The sequence below is a fragment of the Phragmites australis genome, chromosome 24 (assembly GCF_958298935.1).
Source record: "Phragmites australis chromosome 24, lpPhrAust1.1, whole genome shotgun sequence".
In the NCBI taxonomy this organism is placed as follows: domain Eukaryota; kingdom Viridiplantae; phylum Streptophyta; class Magnoliopsida; order Poales; family Poaceae; genus Phragmites; species Phragmites australis.
Genome location: NC_084944.1, coordinates 19293569 through 19313158, shown reverse-complemented (window position 1 = coordinate 19313158; position 19590 = coordinate 19293569). Strand labels below are relative to the sequence as shown.

Genomic DNA, 19590 nt, shown 5'->3' with positions numbered 1-19590 from the left:
ACATTATTCTACCACTAAGTGTTTCTCATATGTTTGAAGACTAGTTTAATGGGATTTGAAGGAAACTTAAGTATCAAATTCTAGTAGGAGCAAGTGCTCTTTTTTAGACGCTATGGTTATACCCAAATGATAGTGTTAGATAAAATCCAAGCTTGTTCTTCTATACAAGTACTTTTCATAGCTATATATTAGATTCGCTACAGAAGAACACCACAATGATGCAAAGCTTCGCAAGTCATGGGTGAGTGGGTGACGGTTCAACAATAGAATTCTTGCTTAAACTATATTAGACATGATTACGTGTTTGAAAATTTTATTTTATTTACTTAACCTGTCATGTTTTGAAACATACTATGTAATAATGATCAGCTATGAGCATCTACAGATACAGAAGCTAGGATAATATTTATTCCTTATTCTAAAAAAAAGCTACAATAGATGAAAATTTACTCACATTGAACGAATGGTCTCACTCTGAATAGACGAACATGATGCAAGAATTGAATAAGCAGACAGCTAAATTGACTAAGACATGAGAAAGGTCGCCTACAACGAGGCCAATGAATGTTTTGAAAGCTCGCCCAATCGAGCGCGAGTGCCACCAATGTTACAACGTTGATCAATCCGCTCACTCTGCTACTCTCTGTTTTTTTTATTATTATTGCTCAACCACCTCTCCTGCAGGAGTTCCAACCCTCGCTGGTGCCACAGGCTGCCCCACGGCAGTGAAGCTATCAGGCAGCACGTACAGCGGGTCACTCCCATCCGACTCGCCCAGGTAGGCTTGCCCTAGACAGTAGCCCAGTGCCCGAGCCACGGGGACAGCCACAGCGTTGCCAACTTGGATGTACCTGTACTCAGCACCAGACACCCAATGTTCAGAGCTCGGGATTTCAAGATTTGTCAATGGCTCATTAAGCATCGTTTTCAGGAGTGAAGGTACAAGCAAACTGGGAAGAGGAACTTACTTCTCCTTGATCGGACCAAACAATCGATAGTAGTCAGGAAATCCCTGTAATCTTGCGTTCTCGCGGACAGTCAGGACTCTTGCCTGATCCGGATGCAATATAATCTGCAGACAAGATGTTCAGACAGGATCAGTTACAGACGATAAATGCAGTAAAGCTGTTGCTGAGATTCACAACAGCTGAATTCACAAAAATGGCTACAAATTCCAGATTAGTTTTTCATCAGATCTGAAATTTACAACTATTTTTAGGAATCTAAACGGATTAAAATAAAAAAATTCAACTAAATATCATCAATAAATACAATTTTCATATAAAGATCATCTCCATCCAAGATCACATGAAAAAGTTATAAATTTTAATTTAAATATCATCAAGGGACACAGGGCCTGTCGGACAAGTACATATTTCTATAAATATCAGATTTTAAGTATTATTTTTACAATTTTCTAATAAAATAATATTATTTTAAAAAAATCCACAACAGTTTGCGTTGAAGACCTGGTTATGAGGCTCCGCTCTGGTCACGACAGTAGGAACCGTCTCATCCCACCACAGGCGCCCAAATGGCCTACAACAGAATGGAATTTAAGGAATATAAAACTAACCCAGGCTTGCTGCAGAAAAAGAAAGCAAGGAGGATGGGTAACTTACTTCAATGATCGCCCTTTGATGAAAGACATTGCATAGTCAGGAACCTAGCCACAAAGAATTGCGCAAGATTTCGTCATGTCTTAACTTTGGGTCATACAGTACTTGCAATGTAAAAGTTATACTTATGTGAAAATTTAATAAACCTACAGTTATTTATACTTTTATAACCAAGAACTATAATTTTTAAACCTATTTCATAAAACTACAACTATTTATACTTTTGATAACACAAAACAACCCGGCCCTACCCATCAGCCACACATTTTGCTAAAAGTTGTAGGTTTGTGAAATTATGCTAAAAATGTGTGAATGACGGGTGGGATCAGATCAAAAAGTTGTAGTTGTGTGTTATCAAAGGCATAAATAGTTATAGCTTTATAAAATAAGTATTAAGAATTAATTATCTGTTGTAAAGGTACAAATAATTATAGATTTGTAAAATTTACTTAACAATATAAAGAGAATTGCACAAAAAACACACATACCAGCGGTTTCCCAGATGGCAGGTGCACGCGTTCAATTTCTGGATCCCACTCAACAATGTTGTTCGCACCGACCTTGACACCCTTAAGGTCACGGAAGTTGGCTCCCTTTAACAGAAAACGAGTTATTATTTCAGAAGGAGAAAGGAGGGAACGACCACAGAACTAAAACTGTGAAGTCACCAACCTTCTTCACAGGAATCTGCTGCACCCGCTGATGGTCATCATTGTTTAGCCGTAAGGGTTGGTGATCCAACAGCTTGCCTTCATCTGGACCAGCCTCTCCACCAAAGGAGTAATCCAACATGTCTGGAGCATTCAAAATAGAAAGAACTTAAGTCAGCATAATACAGGTGAAAAGGCTAACTTAGCATAATACAGGCGTAATAAGGTAAATGCAAACATAGAAAGATGGTAAGTTTGAAATTACAGGCTGAAATGCTCAAAAGTATTCACATAAAAGTAACTTACTCATAACCCACAAGGTCAACTGTTAGAACTTACTTCCTTACCTTTACGACCAAGTCGAATATAGTGCTGAAATTCTGTCTTGGGGGAAGCACTATATTCCATTACATCATTAGGCTGATGGTTCTCTACCTGCAGAGAAGGGTAAGATTGCATGTACAAGTTGAGAAATGTATGACTCGAGAAAACACTTGCCTTTGGTAAGTCTGAAATTGCATCACCAAGAAGCAAAGCTTTCTTCAAGGATGGATTTTTTGTTTCGTCATATGCAACAACACTTTGCTGCCAAAAAAAAAACCCCACTAAGTTGGTCAGCAAAACTTACACTTTCCAATGGATTTCAAAGCTACGATTGCACTTACCGAAAAAGCGTTAGGGGCTCCTCCACGCACAACAACATCATGCGTAGGGAGAGGATACTTTGGGAGCACCTACATTGACAAATACACCCGATTACACATCAAGGCAATATAACTCTAGTAAAAATACAAAGAGCAACATGAAATGGAACTAACCACGGAAGAAAGAGCACCCCAGAGGAACACACGATTACGGAACTGTGGCAGACCATAACAGCCTGCCACCATCATTCCAAGACGTGCTTGGTAATTCATAGCTACTAGGCAACTCAAAGCATATCTTCCTAGGTAACCGTCAGCAAATTTGAGTATGTCTACGACATTTTCCATGAGAACATACTTTGGCTTCAAGTACGCCACGATATCCATGAATGTCACCATTTGCTTGTTTTTCTCATCTTTAAGCGGGTCATCACGGTTTCTAAACCGATTAAAACCACTAATTCCTTGACATGGCGGGCCTCCACAAATGACATCAACATCCCCCTTTTAAAATATAATAGAAGCAAATATAAGTAATCACCAAATGAATGTGTAGAGTTAAACACGGAGGAAATCCAAAAGCGTATGAAAACTCACAGGCTGTGGCAAAATTCTTTTGCGGTATCCTTCTTGTACAAATTCTCTAATTTTTAGAGGGCAGTCACTGATTTATGAAACAAGGATTAGAGTGCTAACAGATGTACTCGGCAACAAACGTATACTATATCAAATACTAACCTGAGGTTATCAATGGGCTCCCATGTATCCTCTTCGGGACCATATCCTTCCCATTGTACCTGCAAGATTTTCAGCAAACTATAAAAATATAGAAAAAAATTGCGGTGATCTCGGAAAACTTAAGCCATCTATTTTTTGGATCAGATGGTCTAAATTAGCTAGAATACTACCCATTATTTAGAGGTAGTATGAGTAGTATATGAGAGAAATATATGTAGTATAAAAATATTTTTGGGACAAAAAGAAATAGCATGGTAGTTATATCGTGCAAATTCATAGGTTTAATGTTTAAACTGGTCTGAATGCTAATTATTTGGTTGAACGATTATTTAGGGATTAGTTATAAAAAAAGACTAGAGTGCCCTTCAATGGTATGGTGGTTAAATATCAACACTACTATCGTAATTACAGAAATATCCAATCACGTGGACGGTCAGATTAAATTTATACTACTTTCTGCCTACAGGTAGTGTGGACCACCGTAAAAGGGCTCAAAATATATCCCTTGTTTGGAGTGCTGGAATTTTCCAAATTCACATAGCAATTGAACTTCTTTTCTTGGAAATTCTCCCCAAAAAAAAAAACTACATGCATTCCAAAAGCCTTTTTTCTTTTGAGGAATCCAAACAGACAGAGCATAATTGAAGAAATAACACATAAGTACCTTAAAATAGAGGCCCTTTTTCCTGCCACTGCCACCATAACATATCCCGATAAGCTTCTCTACAACAAATTCATCTCTGTCAAGAGGGCTGCCTTCATCCTCTTGATCCTCTGAGCCTGCTAAATCCGAACCCACATCTTCATGGACATATTTGTCACATAGGACTGTCCATTCCCTAAGGAGAGCAAGAAACTCATCGGCTTTCTCATTCCGCACCTACATTAAAAGATTCAAAGACACTTTGTAGCAGCAGCTGTACAGAACAAAGGGAATGCAAATGCAGTTTAGAACCATACCTCAGTCTGTGGATGGTTGTACTTCAGACTCTCGCATGCATAGCTGTTAAGGTCAACAGCCCATCGCTGCAACGATAGCCAGAAAAATAGAATTAGTGCTGAGGTCATGGACATATTCCCTCCAACAAATGACAAGGTAGAAAATTACAGTCTCAAGTTTCAGGCCAGCAAGTACTGAACCCAAGCAAAGCCCTGTGGACATGCCCCCACAGCCAGAATATAAATCAAGAAGGGTTGCTGTTCTCCCTAGCGTAGCAGATGATGTCTCCACATCATCAGAAGAAATACCAGAAGCAGTTTCACTGCCTGATGCATCATTATCTAGATGACAAACAAAAAAGTTAGGACTTGTGCAACAAACATACACATTTAATATGTCTATCACTATAGACTGTTTAGATCAGTTATAATGACAGACAGTGTATATCGTACAAAATGATGTACCATTGCGCATATCACGACCTGAGGTAATGACCTGATAGGATAGGTGTGGGAGGCCTCTGGCCAATCCTTGGCCAGTTTCCTACCCATGTTGAAAGGTAGGATGCATTGGGTGTCGGTTGTAGCAGCAAGGGGACGAGGAACAAAGGTAACAGCAGGGAGATGAGAACTAGAGAACATGGATGAGAAACTAGATTGATTTATTGCTTGAATGCTTGAAGGGGGGTGCGGCTGCTCTTTATATCCAAAGTTTGGCCAACTCTAAACCGACTAGGACTCAAGTCCCAAACAGACTCCATCTTGAGTCCACTCATCTATCTCCTCCTATCGACTCAATCTTCTCCTAACCGAATTTAACTTTGCTAACCTAATCCGACTTCCAACTCTATCTTCTCAGCCGAACTAACTCTACTAACCAAACTAACTCAACTAAACCAACTGATCTTCTGATCCTAATCTTACCACACATAACACCTCTCCCCTCCATCGGAAACAGTTCATCCTCAAGTCAAAACGCCAATTGTAGTCACCGACCATTGTGTCATCATACTCGATGAAAAATAAGTGGGCACAACAATGAGCATGAACAAATTTTTCGTCACAGTTAAAGCAAAGCCCTTGACGGCGACATTCCGCCATATCTGACGATGTCAGACAACAAACTTGGTAGTTCACAACCGTGTTGGATGTCACATTGGATGGCGTGGTTGGTACCAAACATGTCGTCAACGTAGGGGGCAGCAGTAAGGTGCCGCTAAAATGTGACAGACACATCGCCTTCTTCTTATATGCGCGTGCAAGGCTCATTGCCTCCTCCAGGTCACGTCGATCTTGAAGCTCGACGTCCATCCGGATTTCCTTCGCGAGACTGGATGTGAAAAGCTACTTCTCTTGACGCTTAGTCATAGGGTCAGCTCGACTAAGCAACACTAGAAAGCGGCTTTGGTAATCCTCCACCAAGCCTGTTTGTTGAAGATACCAGAGTTCACCCAACAGGTTGCTACGGATGGGCGACCCGAAACGGGTGTTGCAGAGGACCTTGAACTTGTCCTAGGGTGGCTCGCCGCAGCTGCGTTCCAAGTGAAAATACCAATGGAGTGCATTTCCATCCATATGGTATGATGCCGACCATACCTTGTACTGTTGCTCTGTCTTCTGCTCGCAAAAAATTGTTCGCACCTAGTAAGCCATGGAAGGGGGTTGTCCTTACCGTCATAGCGCAAAAACTCCAACTTTAAAAAGCACGGCATTGCTCCTATGTTGTTGTCACCCATGTCCTGCCTGGTGTCAATCATGTGTTGACTACCGCCGATGGACAGAGCTAGGCTAGTGGCGGGTGGTGGAGCATGTGGCTTGCCGTCTGCCTATAGGATGTCTGCACCACCCAATATGAGGAACGATGGTTGCAAGAGAGACGATTGACTGCCCTGCTTGGAGTGGTCTACTGCCGATGAGACGGAATCGCCCGTGATCGGAGCGTGATCCACACCTTTGGAGTTCTCCACAACTGTCACGCAATCCATGAGGCTTGTTACTACACACAATCCATCAAAAACATGTTCTTGATGTCATTGAAGCCATCCTGAAATTCCTTGCGCAGCAAATCTTCTTGAGGAACGCCTTGAATTGCTACTATTCAACACGTGAAGTCATGGTATCTGATACCAAGTTGTCACGACCCTAAGGTAATGACTTGATAGGATAAGTGTGGGAGGCCTCCAGCCGATCCTTGGCCGGTTTCCTGCTCGTGGTGGAAGTTAGGACGCCTAGGACGTCGGTTGTAGCAGCAAGGAGATGAGAACTAGAGAACATGGATGAAAAACTAGATTGATTTATTACTTGAATCCCTGAAGGGGGGTGCGACTACCCTTTATATCTAGAGCTTGGCCAACTCTAAACTGACTAGGACTCGAGTCCTAAATAGACTCCATCTCGAGTCCAATCTGATTACAACCCATCTATCTCCTCCTATCGACTTAATCTTCTCCTAACCAGATTCAACTCTGCTAACCTAATTCGACTTCCAACTCTATCTTCTCACCCGAACTAACTCTACTAACCTATCCTAATCCAACTGACCTTCTAATCCTAATCCTACTGCACATAATAGCACATCAGAGAAAATTCTTATTTGGTAAGTAGCATTGTAGCACTAAGTTTACAAAACAAGTAATTTGCATGCACCCAATCAACCAGGAAAGGAAGATGTAGGAGCAATTACCAGATGAGATATTGGCAAATGTGGAATATGCAACCGAGTAAGACATGTCATAGTACAGATCACAATGTTCTATCAGCTGAGCCTTAGCTTTTTGATCCATCTAAGATGAAGGAACAATTGTCGTGAGAAACATTTATGCATAACAAGATAACAGAGCTTTGAACAGGAAAACTTACATTGGGATCAACATGGACTATCTTAACCTTTGAAATGATGCAATCAAGCACATTGTCATTCTTGTCCTCAGAGAGGAAAACACGTTTAGGGTCATGCTTGTGGCCATCAACACTTATGGACACCAAGGCATTGATGACCTGCAAAGATAGCACTCAGTTACATGCTGCTTTTGAGTTTTGATAAACACAAAAGTAAACCAATGATCAATGCGCACCGTGTCCTCCGGACGAAAGAACCAACGACAAGTAAAGTAGCAACAACGGTCAGTCCCCTCGAAGAATTCAGTTATACGGCCAATGTAATCAGCCTCATTTTCTCCAGCCTATGATTGACAAAAAGGAATCACAAATTAGAGAACTGCAGCTAGAGCACATGGAAAAGTACAGTATTGGTTTATCACAACAGGATGTACGCAAGCACTAATGTATGCATGTTAAGCACAAGGTTCAACAACATTAAGGACAATTATTTTTACGTTGAGAAAAGTTACAAGTGCAGATATGCATAACAGAGCATTTTCAGCAGAATTAAGAGCATTCTGTATGTATCAGCATTCTGAGTATTCTTGTTCAGTACATAAATAATGTTGACCTTCAGCTTAATGAGTAAAGATATTATAAAGCTAGAAATCAAGACATGAATTTCTCGTACGCCTCAAAATCAGCAGAAGCCTGCGCGGAAAACTTCATATAATTTTATTTTTTTTCGACCATGAGGAGACTCCCCCCGGACATTTTTCAAATTTAAGGTAGGGGGTACCGAATCCTGGCCGGTCAGGAATCTCGCTGAAACCAGTTTCTCAAGGAGGTACCCACAAATTGGTGCATCCTGAGTTCAAGCCTAGGTGATTGTCCCCTCTACCGGAGCCACTAACCAACTGAGCTACTGCTCAGTTCGCAACTTCATATAATTTTCAAGCCCACAACAGGATGTATAAACCAGTAGTATTGTGTTCAGATGAAGCTCAAAGTTAAGCAACATTTAAAGCAATAAGTTTACACAGTACTCAAAGTTAAGCAACATCTAAAGCAATAATTTTATACAATACAAGTTTAGGAACATTTAAAGCATTAATGTTATACTAGGAAAATCACAATAATGGAAATTCAGAACAGAGAATTTTCTGTGGAATCAAAAGGATCCAGTTTTTATCAGCAACCCATACACACATGTAAGCAAATATCACATGCCAAAGAAACTTCATAATCAGTCAGCCATATATGGTTATGTAATCTCATCAAATTTAACTGCACGCAATAGCACATACGCTCGAAGCTGGAATAGGATTCAAAGAAGCACTACCCTATGAAAGTTTAACTGCAAACCGATCAACATTTTCTATAACAAGGAAAGACGCAGAGCAGAGCATTTTGTACAGACAAACATTCAAAGCAACCAACCATTTCATATCAATAGCATATACTGCTCCGTATACGCACATCGCATCATTAGGAACCGATTTTCTAAAAAAAAATATCAATCATTTACAGATACAAGAGTGCAGCAAAATAAAGCAACAACAACAATAAGCAAAGAAGAAGACAAGGCGGTGAAGGACCTTGACGTAGACATCGTCGTTGAGGCTGTAGACGACGCTGTCGACCCTGGCGCTCCGGTAGTGGCACCTGGCCTTGACGTCGTCATCCTCCTCCGGCCTGCGCGCATGAGCGAATCAACAACGGGCACACTTTAGTGACAGCAGGAAGCAAACATCTGGAATGAGAATCAAAACGAGAGTGACTCGAGAGACGTACCTCCTGGCGGCAGCGTTGCGGTCGTAGCGCTTGGGCCACTTGCTCCGCGCCTCGGCCGAGGGGACGGGCTCGCCAAGGAACTCGGGCTCGTGCTCCACCCCTCCGGCCGCGGCGCTGCTGTTCCTGTTGCGGTTGGGCTGCGCCACCCGCTTCCTCCCCGCCTTCTCCGGCGACGCTTGCTGCTCCTCCGGTCCAGCTTGGGCCTCGGCCTCCGCCTCCTCCTCCTCCTCCTCGCCCATGGCCATCTCTTCCTCGTCGGGCTCCTCCGCGCACACGTCGTCCTCCACCGGCTCCTTGTTCCTCTCTACCTCCACCTCCCCCTTGTTCCTCCTCCCCGCCTTGGCCGCCTTAGCCTGCTTCCTCGTGCGGCGGCGCTTGGCGGACGACGCCGCGACCTCCTCCGCCTCGTCGTGGATCTCGTCGTCCCTGGCGGGGCGCTTCCGCGTGGAGGCGCGCGCGGACGAAGGGGAGCTCGGCGCCATGGCTCTAGGGTTCTCCTTGTCAGATGCGGTGCGGGAGAGGAGTGGGGAAAGCAAGCTCTGCCGGCCGCTTTCGAATTGCTTTGCTGGGATGGGGGTGAAATCGAGGCCAATCCAATCCAATCCCCAATTTTGATGGGATGGGAGAGATGGATTGGGGGCGGAGCGGAGCGGGAACCCCCAATTTTGGATACACGAAGCGCTGAGGCGCCACGCTTGTTCGCTCCCTGACGGATGGGGACAGCGTAGTGGGGGCCACCTGCAGTGAGAAGGCGGTGGCGAAGTGATCGATGCGGGCGGGCGGACGCGGTTCGAATTTTCCCACCTGCACGCGCGGTAGGTTTTCTTTTGACCGTTCCTCTCCTGTCTCTGCCGGGTGGGCCATACCACCCCGGCTGCATCTTTTCTAGGTTAGGGGGCTGATGGACGGTGGATGGGACATGCTTCGCAGGATTTGTTTCCTTATTTTTTATGTATATATCACAAGTCTTTATGAGATTTGAATTTTGAATTCTGCTATATGGCGTTTCTATGGAGAGAAGTCTTTTTTTTCACCTCTCTAAGTCAACTCCAGCAGTACCACTATTCATGTACTGTAGCATTGAAAATCGGTAAGCAGACACTCTATTGATGCTACAGTGTCGCACAGTACTGGTACAGTGCTGCGGAGAGAGTATGGAGATGTATTTTTGCGGGTTACTGTTCCTTTTGACCGTTCCTCCTGTCTCTGCCGGGTGGGCCATACCACCCAGCTGCATCTTTTCTAGGTTAGGGGGCTGATGGACGGTGGATGGGACATGCTTCGCAGGATTTGTTTCTTTATTTTTTATGTATATATCACAAGTCTTTATGAGATTTGAATTTTGAATTCGGCTACATGGTGTTTCTATGGAGAGAAGTCTTTTTTTCATCTCTATAAGGGCAACTCTAGCAGTACCACTATCCACGTACTGTAGCACTAAAAATAGATAAACAGACACTCTAGCGATGCTATAGTGCTGCACAGTACTGGTACAGTGCTGTGGAGAGAGTATGAGATGTGTTTTTACTGTAGCAACACTGTTTACAGAGGCTGTCAGTGGGTTCGGAGAGAAGAAAAGAGTAATAGAAGGTAGGAAATAGGGTAGCTGCTGGAGATGAAAAAATAAAGGATACTGTAATAGTATTTTTGAGGATGAAAATTTGAGGTAGCTGCTGGAGATGGCCTAACTATTACAGCATCTTATTTTCTTTCTCCAACTTAAATAATAACATAGGACACTACTTATTTCTAGAGTCGATTTTTATTCTCCATGACATCAACGAGGACATGGTATTCTTTAAAATAATATTCTAGACTAATCAATAATTAAAAATAGTAACGCAGTCCACGTATCAATCCAATCTTCTTCCTCTCCTTCCTTTCTCTTCCTCACCCTCATTACCTGAAGCTACTCTAACCATGACGAGGAAGAGGGTAGAGCGAAGTCTGAGCAAGTTTGGACCATTAACAAACATAGCCACGCCACAATTTAGTACGACACAATTTTGTCATCTAGCTGTCATAAGTGTTTATGAATTTTAAATTCCGCTACCTAGCTTTCCTCATGGGACAAGTCCCTTTTTCAGCCTCCAACTATTGCAACATCCGATTTTCTCCCTACAACTCAAATACCTGACATAGGACACTACTCAATTATGGACCCGGTTTTTATTCTCCATGGCATCCACGAGGATATGGTTTTGCTAAAATAACATTCTAGGCTAATTAGAAATAACGATGCAACCCACGTATCAGCCCATTCTTCTTCCTCTCCTTCCTTTCTCTTCCTCCTCACCTTCATGATTCGAAGCTACTCTAACCATGACATAGAAGAGGGTAGATCGAATTCTAAGCTATGGAGGGTTAACTGGTCAGCTCCATTCTGACCCAGGTCAATCGAGAAGTACAACAGGACCATAAATCCATTGAATTTCTCCATATCTACACTACAACTATCTAAGTGGCTAAGGGAGATGACAAGGTTCTGGCCAACTACCTCCCCACTACAAGATCTACACTGCGGTTTTCTTTTTGACCGTTGCTCTCCTATCTCTACCAGGTGGGCCATACCACCCTGGTTGCATCTTTTCTAGTTTGGGGGGCTGATGGACGGTGGGACACGATTCGCAGGGTTTGTTTCTTCATGTTTTATCTAGCTGTTCACAAGTGTTTATGAGATTTGAATTTTGAATTCTGCTACATGGCTTTCCTCCTGGGAGAAGTCCTTTTTTCACCCCCTCCAACTATTGCAATATCTTATTTTCTCCCTCCAACTCAAATATATGCCATATGACACCACTCATTTCTGGAGCCAGTTTTCATTATCCATGGCATCCACGAGGACATGGTTTTACTGAAATAATATTCTAGGCTAATTAGAAATAACGATGCAACCCAATCTTTTTCCTCTCATTCCTTTCTCTTTCTCCTGACCCTCATGATCTGAAGCTACTCTAACCCTAACATAGAAGAGGGTAGGGTGGATTATGAGCATGTTTGGTTCATTGCTAAACATAGCCATGCCACATTTTAGTCGTGACACAGTTTTATTACTATTTGTTTTCCTGTCACAGTAGTGATTGCCACAATTTCTTAGCTCCTTGGCCCACATGTCATAGACACGTTTTTTTGCCTAACTTTGCCACAAGTGTGGATTCATTTTCATTCCCCAGACTTTTATGCGGCTGCCACAATTTGTTAGGCATTTTTCTAGTTTGACAGGGCTTGGTAGGGGTTTGTTTCCTCTCTTTTTTTCCCGGTTGGTTAACTCATCTAGTTGTCACAAGTGTTTATGAATTTTGAATTCCCCTACCTGGCTTTCCTCATGGGACAAGTCCCTTTTTCACCCTCCAACTATTGCAACATCCGAGTTTCTCCCTACAACACAAATACTTGACATACGACACCAATCAATTGTAGACCTAGTTTTTATTCTCCAGGGCATCCACGAGGACATGGTTTTGTTGAAATAACATTATACGCTAATTAGAAATAACGATGCATCCCACATGTCAGCCCATTCTTCTTCCTCTCCTTTCTTTCTCTTCCTCCTCACCCTCATGATCTGAAGCTACTCTAACCTTAACACGGAAGAGGGTAGAGCTGATTATGAGCATGTTTTGTTCATTGCTAAACATAGTCATGCCATAGTTTAGTTGTGACACAATTATGTTACTAATTGTTTTGTTGTTACAGTTGTGACTTGCCACAATTTTTTAGCTCCTTGGCCCACATGTCATAGACACATTTTTTGACTAAATTTGCCATAAGTTTGGATTCATTTTCATTCCCCAAACATTTATGCGGCTGCCACAATTTGCTAGACATCTTTTCTAGTTCGATAGGGCTTGGTAGGGGTTTGTTTCCTCACTTTTTTCCTTGTTGATTGATTGGTTGACTCATCTAGATGTCACAAATGTTTATGAATTTTGAATTCCGCTACCTAGCTTGCCTCATGGGACAAGTCCCTTTTTCACCCTCCAACTATTGCAACATTTGATTTTCTCCCTACAACTCAAATACCTGACATAGGACACCACTCAATTGTAGACCCAGTTTTTATTCTCCATGGCCTTCACGAGGACATGGGTTTGCTGAAATAACATTTAGGCTAATTAGAAATGACGATGCAGCCCACATGTCAACCATTCTTCTTCCTTACCTTCCTTTCTCTTCCTCCTCACCCTCATGATCCGAAGCTACTCTAACCCTGACATAGAAGAGGGTAGATCAGATTCTTAGCTACAGAGGGTTACCTGGCCAGCTCGGTTTCGACCCAGGTCAATCGAGAAGTACAACAGGACCACAAATCCCGTTTAATTCCTCCAAATCTACACTACAGCTATCCAAGTGGCTGGGAGAATTGACAAGGTTATGGCCAACTACTAGTGCTGACCAAGTTGGTCATGCCTACTGGGTTGGCTTGAGGCCCGCTATTGCAGGCATGGTCCAGGCACAACACTGCCTGAAGTTAGCCGGATCGGGCTAGCATGACACGAGTTGTTGGGCCATGCATGGGCCGAGGCCACGACACACCGTGACGACATGGCTACGTCCTGCGTCGGCGCACTTCCTGGTCACCCCACAGCGCCCAGCCCCATCACTGGGCTACCCCATCCTGTCATCGCTATCGTGCCATGCCCGTTGTGCTACAACCGTGCTCAGGCCAACCTAGCACGGCACATTCGCTCACAAGTCATGCTGTGGGCCACACCTCCGGCATGCGGGCTAGCACGACACAACCAGTTAACCTTACCGAGCCTGTCGAGTCGTGCCTTAGCCGGGCCGTGCCTAGCTGGGACCATGCCAGGTTGGCCCGACAGCCCTATTTGGACGGGTTTACTAACTACCTCCCCATAGCCCTTGAGTGGTCGACCATGACCTGGCTAACTAATCTACCACTAGGGATGATCTACTCGTGGGAGCAGCTCTGTGACTTATTCTGAGCAAACTTCCAAGGCACGTATGTTCACCTCGGTAAGAAAAATGACATTTTTTGTGTTGTGCAGACAAAGAAGGAAACCTTGCACAAATTTGTCTGATTCTTCAGAAACACCCAAAACATCCCGAAGATAACCGACTATGACATCATCTAGGAGTTTATTCAAGGGGTAAGGAGCCATTAGTATGCTAAGGACGTCACCATGGAAGGCTCAAGATGGTCAAAGAACTAATGAAGATCATCGACAAGATGACCAATGCCAAGGAGGCTCTCCTGTTCATCAGGAAAGGGACCAAGGCATCAAACGCCCTCAACCTAGAGTAGATGATAACTCGCCAAAGGGAAAGCGCAAGAAGAACTCTAAGGGAGGCAAAAGTAAGAAAACTGAAAGTATAATGATGTCGAATAGAGGGGGGTGAATAGGCATTTTAACAAAACTTCGATCCCTTTTACTATTTGGCCTAAACTTGCAGCGAAAATAAACTAACAGATTTTTCACATTTGAAAACCTAAATATGGTAGGCTCAACTAGTGCACAATCACCCTAAATATGTGTGAAGGTTACAGTTCTAGAGTGTGACAAATATTATTCAAACCTAGCAAGATATGCAAGAAAACTCAAATCAAAAGTTTTGAAACTACTATTCATCAGAAGTTCCGGTAATGGACATCGGAAGTTCTGATTTTACTATTCATCGAAACTTCTGGTACTGTTCATTAGAACTTCCGATCAGCTCAGAAAAACATATTTGAATATCATGAAATTAACTTAATGGATATACAAATAAGCATACAAGCATTGATATATCAAAGTAATGCACAATAGTAAGAAAATACAGAGACAAATGATTTGTTAACGAAGTTCGGATATCCACTGATATCATACTTCTCCGTTAAGGAAGCTCGGTCACACTTGAGTTGGGTCTTTTTCAACCCTTTCCCTCATAAGATTGCACACATGCACTCCTCGTCTCCACTATGGCCAACACTTCCTTCACTCCGAAGATAATGAGTTCTGTAACCACTTACAGGCCTCCTCACAATCTTCACTTGAGGAGATCGTCGGTAATTCATCATCGAGCCGTCTAGAAGACGGTGGTCTCCAAGAGTAACAAACTCCTAAACTCACGCATGATCAACACTCAATGCTCAAACACACGCAACTAATGTGATGCGTGCGAGAAATCCAAGCTCCACACACCTCACACTATCCTCTAATCTACAAAGGCATGATTTTCACAAATTCTTGATACAGAGGGGGGGGGGGACACTCAAAGGTGGAACACCAAGTTCTAACACCTCTCACAAGTACCACAAAGGCAGTAAAAATCACTCCAAAGCTCTTCGCCCATGCAAGGAGGCAAAGGGGTATTTATACCCTACTCTGAAAAACTAGCCGTTACAGGCATTCTGACCTAATCCGAAACTTTCGACCGAGGTCGAATAGTTACCGTTACATCTTTTTTTCTATTCAAAAGATAATCAAACTCGGAACTTCCGATTCAAAACCGAAACTTTTGGTTTCATCAGAAAACCAAAACCGAGAACTTCCTTCCGGGTTGAACCCGAAACTTCTGACTATTTTGGAACTTTTAGTCCAAAATCGGAACTTCCGAGATCAGCACAGCTGACTCTCTAATAATGGCGATAACTTTTGATTCCGGTGTCCGATTTTGGCGATTTTGGACTCTGTGGGAAGCTTATTCAGAGAGATACATATCCCTACTGAATTCATGATCTCAATCACATTGGATCAAAGCTAGAAACACTCAAAAGACTGATTCAGACACTTTTGCCAATTTCTTAAATCTTAATCCCCCAAGATTAAACTAGGAACCACATGGAACATGCCAAACAGCATTAAGGCTTGGCTACGACCACTTTTCACCACTAAGGACAACAATACTAAGGGTTAAATCTAAAACACCTTTTTAGATACCATAAATTCCTAAAACAAACTCTCAACACAAACTCATATCGCACTAAGCATGGTTTGAGCACTCAACACAACAATCAAGCAATGCTTTTGGCAGCACCTCTTGATAGTATGGCTATCGATCCTATAACCTAGTCTCCCACCAAACTCATTGAGACTGGCAAATCTAGAAAATCTATTTTAGTTATACCTTTGCCTTGACGAACACATCATCTAAGCCTTGATGCTTCTTATAGCTCTTCAAGGCTTGTCGTCACTTCTCTTCATCTTGATGGTGATGATCATCCTTGCTTCCCACTTTGATCTTCACTCACTACTGCAGAACTCTCTATCACTGTTGGTTCCAAAAACCCCTTCACTGCCGGCGTGGAGGACTGGCAGTGAAAGATGTTTTCACTGCCGGCTGAAGTCTCTAGCCGGCAGTGATTCCCAATGCATCACTATCGGCTGGAGCCTTCAGCTGGCAGTGTTTTGCCTCTCTGGCCTCCCTCCCCTCTCCTCCTGTCCTCCCTCTCTTTGTCCTACCTGTCCTCCCTCTCTCTCCTCGATCTCTTTGTCTCTCTCCCTCTCAATACATGCATACAATGAGACATATATTTAATATGAATCAGATTATAAAGATATCTTCATTAATACATAGAAATTCATGTCATACAATGAAGGTGCTGGCATTGACAAACACACATATATACATAATAGTTCTCACAGGTTACCCCCCAAAAAGTCGATCGAGTTGAGCTAGTCCAGTATCCCTCTATCTCTCCTGCGATGAGGACCGTGTCACTGTATGGACGACTGATGGCGTGTGTACGTCCGAGGATGTCGGGGAGCTGATGGTGGTGGAGCAGAGGACTCGGTCACGCCTGATCGATCGCAACATCGCCTATGCTCCAGGCTCACCGGCGTGTCAAAGACGTCAAAGTCGAACGCTTGAACACCACTATGGTTTGAGCCTTCAACCTCATTCGCAGCGCACTGATGAGCCACCCTCTCATGCTCATCCACATCACACTAACGAGCCAGCCTCTTGTCCTCCTCCTCCTTGGCACGCTTACAGGATGCTATTTTTTGCTCCTCCATAGCCCACAGCTGATGAGCAGCCTCTCATCCTCCTCCTAGGCACGTTTACCGGTCGCTGCTTCTTGCTCCTCCTTCATATCATTGTTGGAAAGACCATTCTATCGAAGAGCCGTCTGATGGAACCAACTTTGAAAGCTGGTCGAATACCACAATAGGATCCTCCGGACCAGGTGCACTAATGGAAGGTGCACTTCTACCATGGCTTCTTCGAGGCGATGGCAAGGGAGGTGGACTTCTTCTATGAGATGGCTGAGGAGAGTGAGATCTTCAAGGCGACAACAGCCCTGAGTGTCGTGGAGAGTAAAGGTTCTCAGTATCTGTCCCTGGTGGAAACACTATGTAGACCTTCTCCCACCCAATGAATGTGTGATGGCTCTCTCCTATAGTGTTCGCCCCCTCTTCTGTGGGGTAGTCCATCTCAACATGATATTACTGGTCAACTGCCTCATATACTTCAACCACAGCGTAGCCCTCTGGTATCAAATGCTTGTGAAAATGTTCATGGGAGCCGCGGGGATAAGCCATGTCGAAAGGCACCTTGATGGTAATATTTCTAGCACCAATGTGTAGTTCACACGGTGTCCGTACTGTGATGAGGTCCACTGGATAAGTGATGGGGTTAGCTCCCGGACTCGTGGATGCATGGCTACTCCGACGACCACCAGGGCTGGAGTGCGCAACATTAGGAGACGCTGCCGGTCATTTCTATTCGCTCACAATGGCGCCCCATTGACCCATGAGGGCTTGTTGTATTGCTTATGCTATCTTTTCCTCTATTTGTTCCCTTTTCTTTTGTAGCACTTTGTAACACCCTAATTTTTTCTAATTTCAAATTTTTCTTAATATTTGTTAAAGTTCAAATGAATTTAAATATTTTATTTTAAAAGAGAGAAAACCCTATTTTATATGAAAGAAAAAGAAAATGACTAGGATATAAGTGAATATTTTGCATTCATGCTGAATTAGGCAAATAGTATTTTATTTGGAATTTTGATGAATTTATTTGAAGATATTTTTGCCTAGTTTTTGAATTTTAAGTTTGGATTTGAATTCTTAAGAAAAGAAAAAGGGTTAAAACCTCTCTCGGGCTGTCTCTTGCATTTTCGGCCCAACACCTCAGCCCCGGCCCAGCTGCCCGGCCTTCCTTCCCGCCTGGGCTGCGCCCCTGCTCCAGCCCAGCGTCCCGCGTCGCGCACCCGAGCCAACCCGCGCCGTGCACCCGCGCGCCAGCCGAAGACGCCTGCGCAGACTCCGTCTTCACCTATGCCACCGCCAGGTGGGACCCACCGATCAGATCTATCGTCTCCGAGAAGGACTCTGCCGCGCCGCCGAATCCGAGCAAGAAACCGACGCCGCCTTAGAGTCCTACGGTGCCCCATGACCTCCGAACTGCCTATATATGTACCCGCCCCTCCCCGATCTCATCTCATCCCAAACCCGCCCAATCCCGAGCCAAAATCGCCGATCCCGAACCCCACCGACGCCATTGTCGCCGCCCTTCGGATTGAGCACGATGCCGAGCAATCCTAGCGCTGTTGGGCTTCACCTGAGCAGCCTAGCGGAGCCGCTACCAAACACCGAAGCTCTCCCCACCGTCGCCTTGACCCCTGCGCTGCCGGAGCACCATCCCCGACGAAGACCCGAGCCTCCCGCCGCCCCTCGTCGACGCCAAGCTTCCCGAGAGACGAACTACCCTCGGTAAGCTGTCAAACGGGATGCCCTCGCCCCCCTGATGCTTTTCCACCGCTCGTCGTCGCCGCCGGTGAGCCCTAGCCGATTCCGGCGAGTTATCCGGCCGTGAGCCGCCGTGAACCCCTCGGCGCCGCCCTGTTCTTCCCCTCCGGCCACCCGATCTCATCTAAGTCGTCAGATCTGTTTTGTGCGGCTAAGATTAGATCCGAACGTACCCCTTCAGCAACCAATAGCATAGCACCACGTGTTTACACTTAAACCCAGTCAGCTGTTTTGCCACGTCACCCTGCCACCTCAGCTGCCATCTCAGCCCTCTTGCCTATGTGTCCAACCAGTCAGCAGCCACATCATAAAAGAGGTTTTTCAATCTAAAAATAATTCTTGATAAATCCTTTAATTGGTAATTTTGCAATTTAACCCCTGAACTTTTCTGAAATAACAAAAAGAGCCCTGTCTTTTTACAGTTAGGTCCCTATACTTTTTCATATTTACAATTTGGTCCTTCTGTTTGTTACAAAAAGGTCCCTAGACTTTCTGATAATACAATTTAAGTCCTTTTTTTTCCAGATTTAACCCTAGACTTGTTTTAGCCCTAACTTTTCCATCGTAACTCCGATTTAAGCGATTCTTGTGTCGATGGATTCGTTTTTCAGTGCTCTTTCTTTTTAGCAAGTTTTTATCTCATTGTTCTTTTGTTTTATGCTCTTTTCTTAGTGTATCTTGTTTGTTTGTTTGT

General features: G+C 43.9%; 1 protein-coding gene across 1 annotated transcript; it reads right to left on the bottom strand.

The window, feature by feature from the left end:
* Positions 1-386: 386 nt before the first annotated feature.
* On the bottom strand, positions 387-9880 carry LOC133907835 (DNA (cytosine-5)-methyltransferase 3-like). The gene is made up of 19 exons (XM_062349929.1): positions 9205-9880; positions 9009-9105; positions 7665-7772; positions 7450-7587; positions 7274-7373; positions 4760-4932; positions 4612-4677; positions 4316-4531; positions 3652-3710; positions 3511-3577; positions 3088-3417; positions 2935-3003; positions 2617-2854; positions 2292-2413; positions 2108-2212; positions 1623-1666; positions 1470-1539; positions 969-1072; positions 387-851 (listed from the first exon to the last, which is right to left on the bottom strand). Exons 1-19 carry the CDS (start codon positions 9684-9686, stop codon positions 659-661), a joined length of 2781 nt encoding a protein of 926 aa, XP_062205913.1. The 5' UTR covers positions 9687-9880; the 3' UTR covers positions 387-658.
* Positions 9881-19590: the final 9710 nt, after the last annotated feature.